The sequence below is a fragment of the Hakea prostrata genome, chromosome 10, assembly GCF_041222555.1.
Source record: "Hakea prostrata isolate BN-2017 chromosome 10, UWA_Hpros_2, whole genome shotgun sequence".
Lineage (NCBI taxonomy): Eukaryota > Viridiplantae > Streptophyta > Magnoliopsida > Proteales > Proteaceae > Hakea > Hakea prostrata.
The window spans coordinates 946,957-960,924 of NC_142609.1; the positions used below are offsets into that span (position 1 = coordinate 946,957).

Genomic DNA, 13,968 nt, shown 5'->3' on the forward strand with positions numbered 1-13,968 from the left:
TATCTTAAGATTTAATTTCAAGAGTTTGAATCTTTTTAAACTAAACAAGATTCAATTATATATTTAAATAATATATAAAACTATTTAGTTTGCCAAGGGTTAGTAAGGCACTAAAGTGGTTAAAGGTCCAACCTGGTATTGGGTTTGCACATATTCAACGTCATTAATATTATCATTTCCATCCCGGTATATTAGAAGTTCTTATTAAAAAAATTAAAATTAAAAAATAAAAAACTCCGTAAGTACGGTTATACCCATTAATCACCCCGAGCCAAGCTAAAAATATCATTAGAGTTAACTACTAATAAGCTTTGGATATTGGGAATTACCAAACTATCCCCTAGTAATATCCAAAATCCATTCCCTCCTTCCAAATCCTGCAATCCGGATCGGAACATCTAACCTAGAAGGCCAGAACAAAGCCTTTTTTGGGCAAGGGGGAAGTGGCCCGTATACTGAACCCGGCCGTTTTCTTGTTTACCTCCGAGGGTATTTTAGGTATCTAACAGTGACGCCGACAGCGACAACGATCGATATGTGGGATCCACAAATGCGTTGGCCAGTTGGCGCCTTTTTATCGGACTCCAATGGTCTATTAAATTTAGTTATTAAGTATTAGGTCAAGGCCAGGCTTTCTTTCCTTTATCTCCTCCCATCTCAGAATCGTTCTCATCTCTTATTAGGTCTTTTAACTGTAGCCAGATCTTCCGATCCCTTTCTTTCTCTTCGAAGAAGGAAAACGAGAGGAAGAGAGGACCAGAGACGTCTGAGAATCTAGGTCTTTTCGTGCTTCATTTTTCAATCCGGTGAGATGAGGGAGATCATAAGCATCCATATCGGTCAAGCTGGGATTCAGGTTGGAAATTCATGCTGGGAGCTGTATTGTCTCGAGCATGGAATTCAGCCCGATGGAATGATGCCTAGGTATGCGATTTAGCCGAATTCCATCCTTTTTATTTTCCGTTCTAATTTCTAACTGCATTGGATCTCCGAAATGATAATGGCAAGACGTTGTTGTGTTATGAGATTTGAATTCTTCTTCCTCGCTTTTTCTATAGATTTTAATGGTGTAATGGAGGGATGGTTGTTATGATACGCTTTCTGATGTTGTCTATGAGTTCGATTCGCGTTTGATTTGAGAAACTACTCGAATTCCTATCATTGTAGATGTTTCTTTTTGGTTAGATTATTTGCGAGATTTGTGAATGTTGTTAGTGCTTTGGCAACATTAATGTGTAAGACCATTAAGTTAACTCTGTTTTGTTTTGAATTTGAAGAAAATTCACCGGGATCTGTTCGCGTAACTACTTTTGCTAAGATTCGGTTCTGCATTGACAGAATAGTTGGAAATTTTTCATCATTTAACGATTCTTATTTTCCACTTCAGATGGTTTTTTTGCTTGATGCACAATTCTAATTGCGGTGAGGGACAAGAGTTGGCTTCTACGTAATATTGTGTTTCATATATTCCTATTTTTTCGATGAGCTGGATGTGTGAAACATTGAATATTAGTGGTTCACGGTTTTTAGGCACCTTTGGCGATGGAAATCGTTTAGTTTATTTAGATATGGGAGGAAAAGCAGAACTCCAAGGCCCCCTGCGGCAAAAAAAAAACAAAACAAAACAAAAGCAGACACACACCGCAACAAAAATAAGAAATTAAGAGATGAACATCAAAGATGGTGTCAAGATAATTTAGAAGAACCTTCGGTTTTTTTTTTGTGTTTCACCTCTAGACTTTCTAAATAATATGTTTTTCTGGGACTGAATTTGGGTGACTATGTTCTGTTAAAGTTTTTCTGGGTTAAAATTACACTTTTTGGTTCCTAAACTGAATTTGGGTGACTATGTTCTGTTAAAGTTTTTGGGAGGTAGCATGTATATGATTTTAATTATGTTTTCTGTTGCGTTCCTAAGTGAAAATTCATCTAATGTTTTCTAGGTTTCTTCTACTAAAAGTGATAATCAATAAGCTTCCTATTTGTTGAGATCAATGTCTAACCTGAAATGGATGAATACTTGGACTTTCTGGTTTCAATTGTTGTTGACACTGCAAATTCTGACAATTGGTACTATCACAAATGTGGCACACTTTTTAGTCGGAACTTTGTTATGAACTTTTTCTGTTGATGTTATGCAGGAGGGGCTGGATTATTGAGTTTGCGTTTTTCAATAGTTATAATGAGTGTTTGTTTTTCCCAAAACTTCCAGCACATAACTTCTTCTCTGACTGAGGAAAGCAGAGCAACTGTGGATTCTTACTGCTTTATTGTCCTTGCAGTGATACTACGGTTGGTGTTGCACATGATGCTTTTAACACCTTCTTCAGTGAGACTGGTTCTGGGAAACATGTGCCCAGAGCTATCTTTGTTGATTTGGAGCCCACTGTCATTGATGAGGTCCGAACTGGGTCCTACAGGCAGCTTTTTCACCCTGAGCAACTCATTTCTGGGAAGGAAGATGCTGCTAATAACTTTGCCAGAGGACATTACACTGGTAAATTAATTCCATATCAAGTTTTTTTAGTTTGATCCTTCCATGGTTTGTGCTTCTTTGTCTAAGCTATTTTGATATCTTTTGCTGCAGTGGGAAAGGAAATTGTAGATCTGTGCCTTGACCGGGTGAGGAAATTAGCAGACAACTGCACTGGTTTGCAAGGGTTTCTGGTTTTTAATGCTGTAGGTGGTGGCACTGGTTCTGGTTTGGGTTCTTTGCTATTAGAACGATTATCAGTAGACTATGGGAAGAAGTCAAAGCTTGGGTTCACCATCTATCCTTCTCCACAGGTATCATTTGCTTCATAATTCATATAAGCATGATATCATGTACAGAGAAGAGAGTTACCCCATGCATTATTCATTGTCTGGTTGAGACTTTACTTCTGTAACTACTTGAGCTTGAACTATGGGGATGTTAACTGTGATTCATTTTGATTATCTTGAATTGCAGGTTTCCACAGCGGTTGTGGAGCCCTATAACAGTGTGCTTTCTACTCATTCCCTTCTCGAACATACAGATGTGGCTGTGCTTTTGGATAATGAAGCAATTTATGATATTTGCCGGAGATCCCTAGACATAGAGAGACCAACTTACACCAACTTGAACCGCTTGATATCTCAGATCATTTCATCTTTGACTACTTCCTTGAGGTTTGATGGAGCCATCAATGTGGACATTACAGAATTTCAGACCAACCTTGTCCCATATCCTCGTATTCATTTCATGCTTTCCTCATATGCTCCCGTCATCTCAGCGGAAAAAGCATATCATGAACAGCTCTCAGTTCCTGAGATCACGAATGCAGTGTTTGAGCCTTCAAGTATGATGGCCAAATGTGACCCAAGGCATGGGAAATACATGGCATGCTGTTTGATGTACCGGGGAGATGTCGTTCCCAAGGACGTCAATGCTGCTGTTGCAACCATCAAAACCAAGAGGACTGTTCAGTTTGTGGACTGGTGAGTGATGAGCATCTCTTTTTTCTCTAATGCTACTATCTAGACCTTCATTTTACCTTTTGCCCGAGCTCTATTTCCAACATACTGGGAACCAAATTGCCGAGTACATGTTCAAATGGTTTCATTGAAGGAAGTCCATCGGCTAACCTAATGCAATCCTTCCCTTATCTAGCCTCTGGTAGTGGATGGGAATGTGCTGACTGAGCTTGCGGATGGCATAGCCTTGGTGGAATCAGGCAGCTTTTGTTTATAGGGAGAAGGTTTACATGCTGCCCACTTACAAAGCCACGTCTTCAACCGGGGGGGGGGGGTTGGGGGGAAGAAAACACACGCAAAATCCAAGTCAATCGTGGGTAGCAGAATGGTATATTTAATGAGGGAGTAGGGAACTCAAATACTTATTGAGAATGGAGAAAGATTGAGAGGGAAATACACTGTGACAGCCTGTACATCATTTTCCCTTGTCTGTTTTAATAATATAAGGATTTGTGCTAATGGTGGTTGGAATGAAGCTGTCCACGTTGGTACACTGTATTCCTTAAATGGAGTGGAATATAGGCTGGATAAGAAGTATTAGCAGATGGGTCCTTCTGGTAAGAACTTGATAGGGGCCAACTGTTAAAATGAAATTGTCTGACCGGTTACAGGAGCAACTTCTGGATGTTAGGTTTTGGTAATTTCATTACGATGGCACAGCAAAGTGTCCATATGCCATCAAGAAAGCATTTTTCACCCAAACCATTGATATTTACCATTGTCCACCATAACATCTGATATTGTTCGCTTCTATATGTTACATTACCATGTAGAATCTAATGCCTTCCTGGTGGGTGCATTTGTAGGTGTCCTACTGGCTTCAAGTGTGGGATCAACTATCAACCTCCAACAGTGGTCCCAGGAGGTGACCTAGCCAAGGTGCAGCGTGCAGTGTGCATGATAAGCAACAACACAGCTGTGGCTGAGGTGTTCTCTCGCATTGACCACAAATTCGATCTCATGTATGCAAAGCGAGCGTTTGTTCACTGGTATGTTGGTGAGGGCATGGAAGAAGGTGAGTTCTCAGAAGCTCGTGAAGATCTGGCTGCTCTTGAAAAGGACTACGAAGAAGTTGGGGCTGAGGGCGTTGATGACGATGAGGAGGAAGGTGAAGATTATTGAGCACTTTTGGAGGGCACTTTTGGTTCTTGTGTTTCTATATTTTGTGTCTTCCCAGTGGTGCCTTGTGTCGTTATAATATCTTTTCTTGGGTTTTTTTTAAGTCGCTGAATGGGATCTTGTTTGTGCTGTGAATTATGGGTTCCTAATGGTTTGAGGTAGTGTTTTTTTGGTATATTCCAATTGTCCACGTCATCAGTTAGTGGCAGGTCTATGGCTACCGTTATAAAATCCCTTTTTTTTTTTTTTTTTTTCTTTTCCTGGATAGGTTTCAAAAATTTCCTGAAACAGACACACTACATGCATTTTAATGAGGATTCTCTTGTGAATGTAATATTTGGTTATAGGCCCAATCAATTTTCCTCTTTGTGAAGCCTGTTGGTATACCTTATTGGACGATTCTGGCCTGACCCGGTGTATGTCTGGGTGTACTTTATTGGATTGTGAATTTACTTCGAAGAATATGTAGAATTCCTTCTCTTCATATGTGGGTTTAACTTGCAGGCATTCCTTGTAATTCTATCTCTCTCTTTTTCTTCCTCTACCCGGCATCGCAAACCGCGTTGTCTTCGAAAATTTCATAAATAAAATTTGTTAGCGAGCAGAATTTTTTGTGTTCGCTTTCTGTTCCTCCTATGTTACAGACAACGGAAGAGCTTAGCTGTTAAAATGAATTTCCTGTGTGAATTGAAAGAATTCATCCAGAAAATTTGCACAAGAGTTTACCTCTTGGACACGGTGTTCAAATATACATCTCAAAGAAGCTGATGCTAAGTCTGGGATCTCGGTTGCAATACTCAGCAGCTACTAGGGCACTTTTAATGCGTGTTTTATCACTTGAATTGCGGTGGCTGAATTGGATTTAGGTTGAATCATTCGATACGGCATTTGTCTTGCTTTGGGTAGCCCTGGTTAAATGGCCGTTAGTTTGGCATGTAAGACATTAGGATTCACTCTTTCATGTGGTAGACTGATATGCATTCTTTTGAAAAATTTATGCTTATATTATGGCATCGTTCCCCTAATACTGTTGAAACAACTTAAGTTTGAAATTCAACACGCTGATTTTTCATTAGTGTAAAGGATAAGTTTCTGAATTCAAATTCAAATTCAAATTTAAATTCAAATCCATGCGTAACTAACTCTATCCTCGATTGATCTTATCTTCAACCGATCAAGAAGAGTTTGAATTATGGTTAAAGTTTCAACAAGTTGTAGAGTTTGATGGTAAACAAATTGTAATTCAAATATTAAAATTTAATTCAAATTTGATTATTAACATAATTCAAATTCAAATATTCACATTTTAATTTAAATAATATTAATATACATCTCCCACTCATGAATTTAAAGTGTGGAAGAATTCTCTCTCAAACGAAATTTTAACTTGGTATCAGTTTCTCAATCTGACCATCATCCACACGATCCTAATCCTCAGGACCTTCTCTTCTCCTCACAATGAGTGTATCTACTTCCTTTAGCTCCACCACTGCCATGACTTCTCCTATGATTTCACCCACCAACATTGTTTCTCTCCTACATGTAAAGCTTTGATTGAAGCAACTATCTCCTCTAAAAATTGCAATTTCTCCCTTTACTTCATGCACATGACCTTCATGGCTATGTCGATGGAACCAATTTAGCTCTCCCTCAGACCATACCCAATCACTCCACCACATCACCCATACCAAGCTCCATTCCTAACCCTGTATATTTTCAATGGCGCAAGCAAGACCAGATGATCTTATCTTGGATCATCTCCTCCCTTCTTGAAAGTGTTTTTTCTCAAATAGTTGGTCTCACCACTTCCCACGCTCACACGCTGCTTTGAAAGAACTTATGCCTCTCAATTTCAAGCCCGCATAATGCAATTGAAATACCAACTCTAACAAATTCGCAAAGGCCACTCTTCTATGGCCGAGTATGTTCAGAAGATTAAATCTATTGCTGACCATCTCGCCACTGCTACTCACTCAGTTTCTAATTTTGATATTATCCTCACAATACTTCGTGGTCTAGGCCATGAATATGAATCATTTGCCACCTCTAGTGCCTCTCATCTTGACAGTCTTTCCCTTGATGATTTCATAAGTGTTTTTTACTAAATCAATAAATCTTAAAAGATCAAACAAGACAACAACTTGATTTGCCTTCATTAGAAGTTAATCTATCCACCAAATCAACCCCCCACCCCCTAACCTAAATCATGGCCCCTCTCACAACTATGAGAGAATGAGCTTGAGGTTACTCCAATCGTGGTCGACATGCAATGCATCTTCCCCCTCTCCTCCCTACCCCTACGGTTGCTTGTCAGACTTGTAACAAAACTAATCATACAACAATGCAATGTTATTTTTGCTATGCACCAAGGGCCAATGCCTCCAATAGAAACTTTCTTGGCAACATCCATTTCTTCATTTGATCCTTCTTGGTACCCTAACTCAGGTGCCACTCATTATGTTACGTCCAATGTAACCCACATGAATACAACAATTCCTTACCATGGTATTGATCAACTTAAAATTGGTAATGACTCAGGTTTGCATATAAAAAACATTAGAAGTGTTTCTCAACCTCTTAAAAAATTCTTACTTTATCTAAAGTGCTACATGTTCCTTCTATTACTAAAAATTTGCTCTTTCTGAGTAAATTTACACATGATAATGATGTTTATGTGGAATTTCATCCAAGTTCTTGCTTTGTGAAGTATCTTGAAATGGGGATTGTTCTACTTCAATGATCAATTGAAGCTGACCTTTATTGCTTCCATCCACCATCCGCATCTCCTTCTATTTATCTAGCGAATGTGTGTCTCAAGAAGTGCGGCATGACCGATTAGGGCATTTGTCGAAGAGAACTTTGGATTCTCTCTTTCAAAGTTTTGGTCTACACCAACCTTCATCTACTTCACCAATTTTGTGTGTCCCATGCCAAATGGAAAATTTGCATAAATTAACTTTTGAGTTAAATAAACAAGGGTTGTATCTCCATTCCAGTTATTGCACTTTGATATTTGGGCCCCCTCTCTGTCACCATCTACATAGGGTTATAGTTATTATATTTATTTCTTGGATGTTACAACAGATTTATATGATTTTTTTCCACTTATACGTCGTTCAAATGCAATTACAGTATTCAAACCATTCTATTATTTTGTAGCCAATGTCTTTAATTCCAATATTCAAGTTTTTTCAATATGATGGTGCCAAGGAATATGAATATTTTGATCATTTTTTTTATAAAAAGAATAATATATCTCATCAATACTCATGCCCACATATTTTGAACACACTGGGAGAGCAAAATGGAAGCATAGACATATAGTAGAAACATGCCTCACTCTTATGGCTCGTGCTTTAGTCCCCCTTATTTTTTGGCCTTTGAGACGACCATCTTCTTAATTAACAAAATGCCTACACTGATACTTGGGAATAAATCTCTATTTTAGGTGTTATATCACAAAGATCCAGATCTTTTATTTCTCAGAATCTTCAGATGTGCATGTTTTCCTTGGTTATGACCTTATAAAAAAAACATTTCCAATACCGCTCTAGACAATGTATTTTTCTTGGATACAACAACTCAAACAAGAGGTATGTATTTTATGATCCAACTCTTGGCCAATCCTACATCTCTAGACATGTAGTTTTTCATGAAACCAAGTTTCCCTTTGCAACTCAACTTCCCAACCGCCCTTGTTGCTCTCACTCCATTCCCACCATAGTTATAGCTAATAATCTATTTTCAAATTCAAATTTTGAAATCTCCCATCCCACCTGAAGTTCCAATTTAAATTCAAAATTTGAATTTTCCCACCCCACCCGAACTTCTAATACAAATTCAAAATTTGAACTCTCCTTTCCCACTTGAAATTCAAATTCAAATTTTGAAATTTCTGAAACTCTATCTCAACCTTTCACCACACCTGAAACCCTAGCCCATAACTCACCTCCACCATCCCAACCAACTCAACCTTACCATATGCAAACTCGATCTAGAACGGGTCATCTCAAACCCATCTCTAAATTGAACTTTCTAGCCACCTCTCCTCTTGACAATCCTGAAACCGAACCCACCTCATATACCATTGCTAGTAAAGACCCCAAATGGAGGCTTGCTATGAGCGACGGATTTGATGCTCTTTGACGTAATGGTACTTGGAGTCTAGTTCCTCATCAGCCCCACATGAATTTGGTTGGAAATAAATGGGTTTACAGAATCAAAAGAAACAGTGATGGCTCTGTTTCACGTTATAAGGCTCTTTGGTCGTTAAGGGATTTCATTAGTGTGAATGAATTTATTATTTTGACACTTTTAGTGCCATTGTCAAACCTACTACCATATGCTTGATTCTATCGCTAGCAGTTGCCCAATGATGGACCCTTTGGAAATATGATGTTCAAAATGCATTTTTAAATGGTGAATTATATGAAGAGGTTTACATGGTTCAACCACAAGGTTTCATTGATTCAGAGAGACCTACTTATGTATGTCATAAGTAGGTCACTTTCAGAAAGCTTTATATGATCATAACAGTATAGAAGTACAGTGGGTGCCCTTCAGTATTTGACTCTCGCATGCCCTGAAATAGCATTTGTTGTCAATAGGGTTTGTCAATATATGCATCGCCCTACAATTGATGATTGAGTTGCAGTTAAATGAATTCTTCATTATTTAAAAGAGACCCCATTCCATGGGATTCTATTTCGGCCCACAACTAATCTTTCTATTACTGCCTTTAGTGACATGAACTAAGCTGGTTCAACTACTGATCGACGATCTACAAGTAGATACTGTGTCTACTTGGGCCCTAACTTGATATCTTGGAATCCCAAGAAACAACCCATTGTGGCCCACTCCTGCAGAATCTGAATATAAATGGGTTGCTAATACTACCACTGAGTTGATATGGTTACCTCAGCTACTGCGTAAACTTGGGGTTGTCACTTCTATACCAACTTTATACTGCGACAATATTGGAGCTATTCACCTTGCTGCTAATCCGATCTTTTATGCACGAACCAAACACATCGAGATTGACTACCATTTTGTTTGCAAACAAGTCACCACAAAAAATCTTTCAATCCAATTTGTTCTCATAGGAAACCAAATCACAAACATTCTCACCAAAACTTATCTGCTCTGAGATTCAAAATTTTAAATTTCAAGCTCACTTTCTGTCCCCAACCAATGAACTTGCGGGGGTGTAAAAGATAAGCCTCTAAATTCAAATTCAAATCCACCATAACTATCTTTATCATCGATTGCTTATTTTATCTCTAACCGATCAAGAAGAGTTTGAATTATGGTTAAAGTGTGAACAAGTTATAGAGTTTGTGTAAACAGGCAAAAATTCTGTCCCCCGAGGGTGGAAGTTCCCATCAATTGTTCCCCCCCCCTAAAAATAAAAAATAAAAAAAAGAAGAAGAAGAAGAAGAAAGAAGAAGAAGAAGAGTTTGCTCTGTGACATAATTTAAATGCAACGAGAACATAGAAATGAGGGATTTCTAGGGTATTCATGAATCTGAGGTGTAGCAGAACCTTCCAATTTGGTCACAACTAACTCTTTCAAGAATTCAAAATTCAAACCCAACATCAAGTGGGTTTAATATAAGTTAGAAATTAAAGGAGATAAACTTTACCCTACTCTTCAATCTGCTATACATAACTACAACTACATCAGATGTAACTTTATTTGAACAACTTTACAAATACAAGACTCCCATCATGTTAATGATGTGGAGAACTACTAAGATTCAATTTTCTTTATATGAAGGATAGTAGTAAACTTGCCTATTTCTTCATCATATAGGTATCCTCAAGGTAGGAATTGAAGAACCAAAATGAAAAAATAAAAATAATAATAGTGAAAAAAAAAGAGAGTAGGTCAGGATATTTTAATAATATATTTTTTGGACTCCTTGAAAAATAAATAAATCAAGATATAAGTATTTTATATTAGAATAACATAATACACCGCTCAACTTTGTATTTTGCCACTGATCTTTCTAAACGTTATGAAATAAAAAACCAAGTTGACCTGTTTTTGAGTATAATTTATTCAGATTAGGAAAAATTAAATACATTTTATATCATTTTTACCTACCATATGGCATGCAGCATTATTGCTCTTTGCTCTTTTTTTTTTTTGTTAATAGATCCTTAGTTTTTATATTTTTCTCAATTGTGATTAATTCCATGTTTGACATTTTTTTTAAAGTGGAGTAGGAATTATTATTATCATTTTCCTCCCTCTCTCTAAAAATGTTTTGATTTTTATTTTTTGAAAAAAAAAATTAAGAGTTGACATGCAACAAGAAGATCAGGATTCCCCAAGTTATCATAGGTATCGCAATCAAATTTATTTAACAGCTTAGAGGCAACTGTTTTACATACATAATGCATGGAAGCCAAAGTGATTTCTCGATTTGAAAGTTCATTGCTTTTGTTTTTAAATTTGCAAAATTAATATCAGAGGTACATCGATCATAGTCTTCAATGAAAACGTTTCCTCACAAAGTGAAGTCCTTCCTAGTGTATTTACTAGCTAGTGGTGGCATGGTTACTTCTGGGTTCCATGTACAGGAAGGAGGTCCTGATTACCTAACAACCAATAAACCCATCGAACCTAATCAATAAACAAGTTACACTTGAGAATTGTTAAAAGTTTGATGCTAGAAAAACTTCATTGCATGCTATAGAGACGTCATTGAGTCAAATCCAGTATATATAAATTAAAGTAAATGAAGCAGGCAAACCAATGAGCCAGGGAAAAGAGACTTGAAGAATTATTAAAGCTGCTATTTTCAGTTTTTACTTATATATTTTCTATCTGAAGGATAGTTGAGAGTAAACCAATGAGCATGCTCCCCCTCTCTTCCTCTCTCCAAATGCTACAGATTATCTAACATGTTCAACCATTGAGAAGTTGCAGACAGAAAACCCTAGGAAGATCTCCTAGAGATTACTGTCTTTTTTTCTTTTTTGTAAGATCCTAGAGATTACTGTCGTTAGAGAATGTTGAATGCAAATTCTTCTACGAACCCTTGAAACAGTTTTTCTTTAATGCAATTTTTTTTCCTATACATCAATATGGTCTCCGCAGATATATTAGAGGGGAGAGGAGAAGCCCAAAGTCTGCATGGGGTTGAGAGTAAAACAATGAATACTGGAAAAACAGCTACGCCACCTTGTCACTGAAAAATTATCTGGGTAATTAAAACTCTGTGCTTGAGTTGTAGAAACATGAATGATATATAGAAGTTGGGATCAAAGGTTTGCAGAGTCGATAAACTTTAAACGAAAATAATTGGAAATCTAATAGAAACATGTGTAATCAAGAAGATTTTACTTATTGATGGTAGTTGACTTTGCCATATTTATGCACTAAAAATGTTAGAACTCGTAAGAAAATAAGAACTAGCTACGAAGAAACACAGCATATGTTGCCCCTCTAACTTCTTTGTCATTGGAACTTCTGCACTCACTACAAAACCATTCACTATGACAAGTTCCTCATTGAGAAGTAAGAAAGAGAGTGAGAAAGAGAAAATTAATAGTCATGACCAAACATTAAATTGAGCAAAACAACTGACAGAGAGGTGGGAGATCCCAGAGGGTATCAGTTGGATCATGAACTGCCTCCAAGTAGTCATGCATCCCATTCATGGCACAGAATGAAGCTGATATCTGTTGTTCTACTTTCATCCTTTCCAAGTCTGTAACTTCTGATTCCAGGGTGTCAGGTAATCCAACATTTCTGGACAACTCCAACTCTCCATGGGAATATGGAAACCGATCAAATGCTGGAGCAAAAATGGATGATAGGTCAGATGGAGGATAACCCAGATCAAATTCCTTGCTACAGTTGCTCAAATCTGGTCTATAAGCATCATTAGACATCTGCTCTCCTTGAATCTTATCATAAGAAACAGAGCTATTGTTGCTACTACTGCAGCTATTGTTGCTTCTGCTACTGCTACTATTGATACTAGTATTACTAACTGTGCTAGTGCAAGGTTTACATATGATGCTGCCAGTATTTGTGTTTGTGTTGGTGTTGGTGTTGGTATTGGTGTAGTAGGAGGTATCAACTGGTTGTTGCTTTAGGCTTTTCTTATGATTAAGGAGATTTCTAATTCTGGAAGCCAGAGGAGAATTGGAGGAGACATGGGTGATGAAATTGGTGCGAGTATTGGATCCCCTCAGAAGGCAAGCAGCCTCATCATATGCTCGAGCAGCTTCTTCAGCAGTTTCGAAAGTTCCAAGCCACATCCTTATCTTCTGTGTTGTGTCCTTGATCTCTGCTACCCATCTCCCAGAAGGCCTTTGTCTTACCCCAACAAACTTATTGTTGCCACTGCTCTTCCCTTTCCCCTTGATTTTATTTCCCTTACTGACAAAAAGCTCTCCTTGTTGATTCTGATTCTGATGCTGCTGCTGCTGCTGCTGCTGCTGGCTGGAATTGGAGTTCCATTTGGAGATCTTGTTTAATAGATGACTGAAAACTAAATCAAGGAAGGTAGAGATGGGTTTTGATTTATACAAGGAGAACTTCTCTAGCTCTCATGTCAATGGAATTTATGCAATCTTAAGGACGACTTAATATTATGAGTTCCCTTGGATAATTTTATACTATAAGGTGTTTAATGAATGTTTGATATTTTATGGGGCTTTATAAGTTAAATCACTTATTCTATTGTACATGTTGTCTCAAAATTTTCTATTTTATGTGGTTGATATCTCTTATTCTATTGCAGTGGATTCTCTTCATGCCAAACATGTCAACTCCCTACTGAGAAAATATCTCATTTGCCCTCAAACAATATCATTCAGACTTATTTTTAGCTACTCAATTGACTTCATGATAATTCCATTTTTGACATGGATTGCTTAACTTAACCCACTTAAGATTAGTTCAGTAGGGTTTCAAAGAGAACAGATTATGGGTCAATTATATATGTAAATATGTATTGCAGAGGGTTAATCTTGTATTTTCAATACAAAATCATGATAGGACATCCAAGTCATTAAAATATAGAAATGGGCTTCTCAAGAAAAATTGACCATTCTCTGTCAACTCCAATCAAAAAGGCGTGGAGGCACACCACTTAGAGTTAAAATGGGACCCCTAACCTCTTCTTCTATTTTTTTTTTTAGGCCGTGGGGTCCCCAGGAAGAAGACAGTGTAGATGTATTAGAAGGTAAATGAGCAGAGGAGAATCTGTTATCGTGCATGCTGTGTTTGTTAGAACATCTATTCATATCACCAAACCACGTTGTTTAGATGCTTTTTTTTTTTGAAGCACTTAGTTTTTTTTGTGGGTAGTAAGATAATTTATTTCAGGTCTTCTA

The 13,968-nt window shown here is 37.4% G+C and overlaps 2 protein-coding genes across 2 annotated transcripts; one reads left to right on the plus strand and one right to left on the minus strand.

Annotated features, from left to right (window-relative positions):
* The first annotated feature begins 627 nt into the window (after positions 1-627).
* Positions 628-4,948, plus strand: TUA5 (tubulin alpha-5). Its single transcript, XM_089136915.1, has 5 exons — positions 628-924; positions 2,283-2,497; positions 2,588-2,787; positions 2,951-3,459; positions 4,302-4,948. The coding sequence occupies exons 1-5, from the start codon at positions 812-814 to the stop codon at positions 4,615-4,617; spliced, it is 1,353 nt and encodes a 450-aa protein (XP_088993041.1). The 5' UTR covers positions 628-811; the 3' UTR covers positions 4,618-4,948.
* A 6,814-nt stretch (positions 4,949-11,762) lies between these two features.
* LOC149001315 (ethylene-responsive transcription factor ERN1) lies at positions 11,763-13,192 on the minus strand. Its single transcript, XM_089138241.1, is given in 2 exon segments — positions 11,763-13,065; positions 13,067-13,192. Coding segments are annotated over 2 exon segments (903 nt in total). The 5' UTR covers positions 13,091-13,192; the 3' UTR covers positions 11,763-12,186.
* Between the last annotated feature and the right edge of the window lie 776 nt (positions 13,193-13,968).